We start from the raw sequence: 5,036 nt of genomic DNA on the forward strand, positions 1-5,036 counted from the left end.
CAGATTAAAAAACGCAGTAAACTTTGTTGTGTCCCCTCACTCATATTATTGATTCCTTTTAAGAAGGAAATATTTGATTGAAACAAGTTGCATTCAAACTTCTTTAGGGATAACTTCCTTGAAGTCATCATTGTTGATTTTGACATTGACATTGTATATTGTGTATTTGGTTGTCTGACTGCTGTGAGTTGAGCCTAACATTTAAGCTTTGGTGATTTGATGCAGATTGTAGGACTGAGGGCACTCTTCATGTATGTGTTTGTTTAGTGATGTACTGTAGGGACTGCTTCAGGCACATTTAAAATATTTGGTTTGGATAAATGAAGACGTTTTTTACTGCATTTTACACATGAATTGTTTTGTGTTTATTGGACTCAAATGCAAGGCAAGTTTATCTGTTCAGCACCTTTCAACAAAAAAGCAGTAAAGAAAACATCTTCATAACACAGGAATATTTATAAAAGAAAAATATAAGCAATATATTAAGACATTATTGCATAAGAATGTATGTCCTACCAGCTGGGTAGGAACGACACTTATTACACATCAGAAACTGGAAGAGTCTGCACTTTATTCTAATTGTGTTTCAGCTCAGGACTTTGATCTCAGTGTCTTTCTACCGCCACTAATATTAAAGCAGCAACTGTACACTTTCTGCAATTGTAAAAATGTACATGCTTTTCGGATTTGTGTGACAAAAGTGCACCTTGCAAATAAATCTAATGCACTTAATGATTCATCTTTCATACAAACTTAACAAATCACAAACTGGACAATTTGTCACTCAAAGATTCAAACCTTTAAACCAACCTTTATATATTTTAAAAATGTATAATTGTTACATTTTCTACACACATTACTATTGACGAAGCATCTATTTTTCCAGATTTATTTTTCATGTTATTAAAGCGGAATAAATAAATGACGTACAACATCAGTACCTTACACTTTACCAAAGACAAGACTTTTACATATGATGCGGATTTTTGTCAAATTCAGGCCGTATATTAAAGGGTTGAAGAGCGGTTGGCAAGTGAGATAGTATAAAGATAAAACAATACGCAACATATTGGGGACACTGCTCATATTAAACCTGCTCTGTAATATCTCAAAGAAACAACCAAAAGAGAAGTTGAGCAGAGAAGCGAGGTGAGGTGTGCAGGTACTGACAGCTTTCTGTCTTGTCTGCTTACAACCAGAGAAACACACTTTAAGGATCCTCATGTAATAGTAAAAAATAAGTATTGCAAGACCAAAAAATACAGTGAACAGATAAGTGAGTCCATAAACATTATTGGCTGTAGTCTCAAAACAGGCCAGTTTAACAACAGAGAAGTTATCACAGTACACTTTGTTAATGATGTTCCCACACAGCTGTAAAGAGATGCTCAGAGACATCAAGACAACAACATTAAGAAGAGGGAATAACCATGTCAGAACAATAAGCACAGTAACCTTGTTAGACGTCATACGTGAGTTATATTGCAGAGGACAACAGATAGCAAGATATCTGTCATAAGACATGACGGCTAAGTTATAAAGCTGTACATTCGCATATGAATACAAACAGAAAATCTGCAGGAAACAAAAAGAAGTAGAAACAGTGTGAACGTCAGAGAGGATCTGAACCAGAAGGAATGGAAACAACCCTGTACTACCAAGCAGTTCATTTACAAACAGGCTGCACAGAAAAAGGTACATAGGTTCATGTAAGCTTCTGTTCACACAGATAACCACAAGCAGCAACACATTGGAGCAAATAATTAACACATATAAAGTCAGAGCAATCAGGAAATACAAGTATTTAAAAACCCCGGTGTCAAAGTAGGGACTTAGTGTGAAATATGAAACATATGTAGAGTTTGTCATCATCCTTGTTTTGGATCACAACACATGTTCAATCAGCTGAGGATGAACCAGTTGTAATAATTACTTCACTTCTTACATTAGATAGCACAAACCCTAACAACTATCTACTGCTCTGCTGTCTCAGACTGTGAGTCCGTCCTAACTGAGCTGAAACTCTGCTTCTGCTTCTTTTAGACTTCTCAAGTCAGGAGTCGCCCACAGCAGCAGCCTGACTCAAAGGACCTCCTCGTTACTGATTCCTAACTTTAGAAACTGTTTCAGGCTGCTTACTGCCATTTAAGAAAATGTTTAATGAATATATAAACTGATACAGGAATGAACTCCTTGTGTCCCAGTCAGGGAACAATCAGAACCCGATATCTCAGGAACGCCTGACGGGAATTTCAAACGTCCACTTGGACTCATGGTTGATCTGGTTAGATTTCACTGGTCAAAGGTCAAAGGTCACTGTGACCTCATCTTTGGAATAGAACAGCTTTAATTGTTAATTGCAAAACAAAATACCACGTTCCAACAAAGTCTCTCAAGAGCATTCACAAGCCGTTTTTAGTGCTCACGTTTGTTCTCCATGTCCCAGCCTACTGCAAGAGACTAGAACCAGGTCATCACTATGCTTATTTATATTGAGTGATTGATTGAGCCACTGGAGTGGGGCATGGTCCGACCAGAGGGTGAAAGAGCGTCCAAGGAGGTAACAACGCAGGGCGTCGAACATCCACCGTATGGCGAGGCACTCTTTTTCCACCGTACTGTCCACCTCCCTCCATGCTTTTAGGAGATTGAGGTGATACATTTGTGTTGCCACCCCCCTATCTGACCACACATTCTCATGATCATTGTCCCCCACTCGCTGTGTAACCACGAAAGGCCCTTGACACTGTTGTGTTCAAATTTGGAGGTAGATCTCAAATCAATCCAGTAGACATCTTAATTATCTCAAAGCATTTATAAAAGGGATATGACCACATAGAAATTACACACAGCCGCGGACAATTCAGTTTCGCCAATCCACAGACCACATTGAAGTAGTTACTCTGTCTCTCGGCTCTACTTGAATTGTGTTGTTTAAAAGTTTTACATTTTGCCTAGTTCTCTTCCGCTGGGGCGTTGTCCTCTTCCATTGGCTGGCTGGGGCCAAGTCCGGTTGAACCCTTGTTGGCGCGTAAGCGTGTCCACGCCTCTTCGCGCAGATGTCTTCCTTGGGATTCCTCAGTCGCCCTCTTTTGGAGGGGCGTACCTCTAGCATGTTTACACTAACATTTCTTTACCTGAGTAGTGAATACATTCAGTACATAATACTTCTTTATAGTAGTAAACTAATACATATAGTAGTTACCAATTACAAATTAATACATCTTAGGAGTTAATTATATCACACCACTTAGCGAGTAACTTGGATCTAGAGGTTGGGAGCAGTACAGGTACTTTATCTGCCGGTGCAAACTGTCTCAGTCGCGACCTTCTGTTGTGCAGGTGCTGCTGACGTTCCTGGGCCTGGAGCAAATTCTCACGTAATAACTGTCCAAGTGAATGGAGTTTTTCCCTAAAGTCCAGGACGTATTGAATTTCGTTTTTGCTTGTGCTCGGACCCTCCTCCCAGTTTTCTTTAACCAGGTCCAAAACACCCTGTGGCTTCCTGCCGAACGACAGGGTGACAAGCTGCGGTTGTGTGTCCCGTGTGAAACCAAAAGTCAATTTATTTAAATTTATGTACATAACAAACATACTTATTTGAAGCCAAGATCTTTGACCTAAGATTTGGTTGTAGTTTTGTTGCCTAAACTTAAACAAAGTAGTTGTTTTTATTTAGTTTCAATTAGCAATGTTAACCATGGGTTAAAACTGCAACCGTAATCCGGGAGAAAATACATTTTCTTCTAAACATAATTGAGAATGCAGTTTGGTTGTATGGGAACGTCATTTTTTAGGAGACAGGGTTGATGCACTGGCAGGTTGATATTTTCCAAGCAGTCCCTGCTTTCAGCTGACGCGTACACTGATACTCTTATATACTGTGATAAGAGTAGATTTATTGGTCTAACATTGAGTTGTGAACTGTGTAAACCGATAGTTTTTAAATATTCACGTCTCTTTTCAACAGGAATCCTATTGTAATTCACAGAACCGGCCCTGCGTGACCCCCGACCTTCAGAGGTTTGAGAACAGGTGGACAAACTATCCCAGGACTAAAGGTGAGTAAATGTTTTATTTGACAATTACAATTAGCCATGTGCTTCTGCTGGAATTTAGATTTCCTCTAGTTTATCCTGCACCAGCTGTAGAGAAAAGGAATACCGTTGTGCACGGTACGATTTTAGTATTTGTACTTATTTTGGTAAAACATGAAAAATAAACCTTTTAACACTGGACGTCCTGTGAGTGCATCTGTGATGTTGCTGCCACCATACTCCTGCCGGAGAAATTACAAAACAACAGTATCTTTTCTGTGGTCATTACACAGGAGCACAAACACGGCGGTAACCATGGCGACATGACGTCCTCCATGATGCAATGCGTGCTAATTGGCCTGTTAGTGAAGCTGGTCGGAGCCTCCAGAGTGTCCAAGTGTCCACGCAGACGCCTCGTGTTGCAGCTCCGCCGGGGCTCATTACTGTCAAAGGATACAGAACACTCACTACACCGGAGACCTGCAGGGGGAAGAAAGTATTCACCTGTAGCCGCTCTAATGTGGGGTCAGGGGTCAGGGGCCTGACTGACTGTCTCTGAAATAAAACAAACACAATCACAAAGAGATGCTAAATGACTGGAAATACAAATAAACGGCTACAAAGACACACAAAACGACAACAAGGACTAATAAAGAGATGCAAAACCACCACAAAAGGATACAACATTCACATCACATCACAGTTCATTTAGCTGACGCTTTTGTCCAAAGTGACAAAAAGTGCAAACAATCATGAGGATACAACTCTGAACAGCAAGAATCCTGCAGGTACATTAGCTTCAAATAAGCCAAACCAATATAAGTACAAAGAATGGGGTTTTTTTTTAGTACAAAATGAGTACAAATAGATACAAAACGATCACAGAGATGAAAAATAACCACAAGGAAGGGGAAAACAACTAAAATAGATAGAAGACCATCACAAAAGGATGTAAAACAATCACAGGGAGGTAAAGAAACTAACAAAAAATAGATGCAA

The 5,036-nt window shown here is 39.7% G+C and overlaps 1 protein-coding gene across 1 annotated transcript; it reads right to left on the minus strand.

Moving 5' to 3' along the window:
• Positions 1 to 942: 942 nt before the first annotated feature.
• On the minus strand, positions 943 to 1,872 carry LOC115018145 (olfactory receptor 2A14-like). The gene has a single exon (XM_029446986.1). The coding sequence runs from the start codon at positions 1,870 to 1,872 to the stop codon at positions 943 to 945; it is 930 nt and encodes a 309-aa protein (XP_029302846.1).
• Positions 1,873 to 5,036: the final 3,164 nt, after the last annotated feature.

The sequence above is a fragment of the Cottoperca gobio genome, chromosome 13 (genome assembly GCF_900634415.1).
Source record: "Cottoperca gobio chromosome 13, fCotGob3.1, whole genome shotgun sequence".
NCBI classification, from domain to species: domain Eukaryota; kingdom Metazoa; phylum Chordata; class Actinopteri; order Perciformes; family Bovichtidae; genus Cottoperca; species Cottoperca gobio.

Bases quoted from the DNA above. Each gene is read 5' to 3' on its own strand.
- LOC115018145 (XM_029446986.1), bottom strand. From the start codon at position 1,872: ATGATGACAAACTCTACATATGTTTCATATTTCACACTAAGTCCCTAC.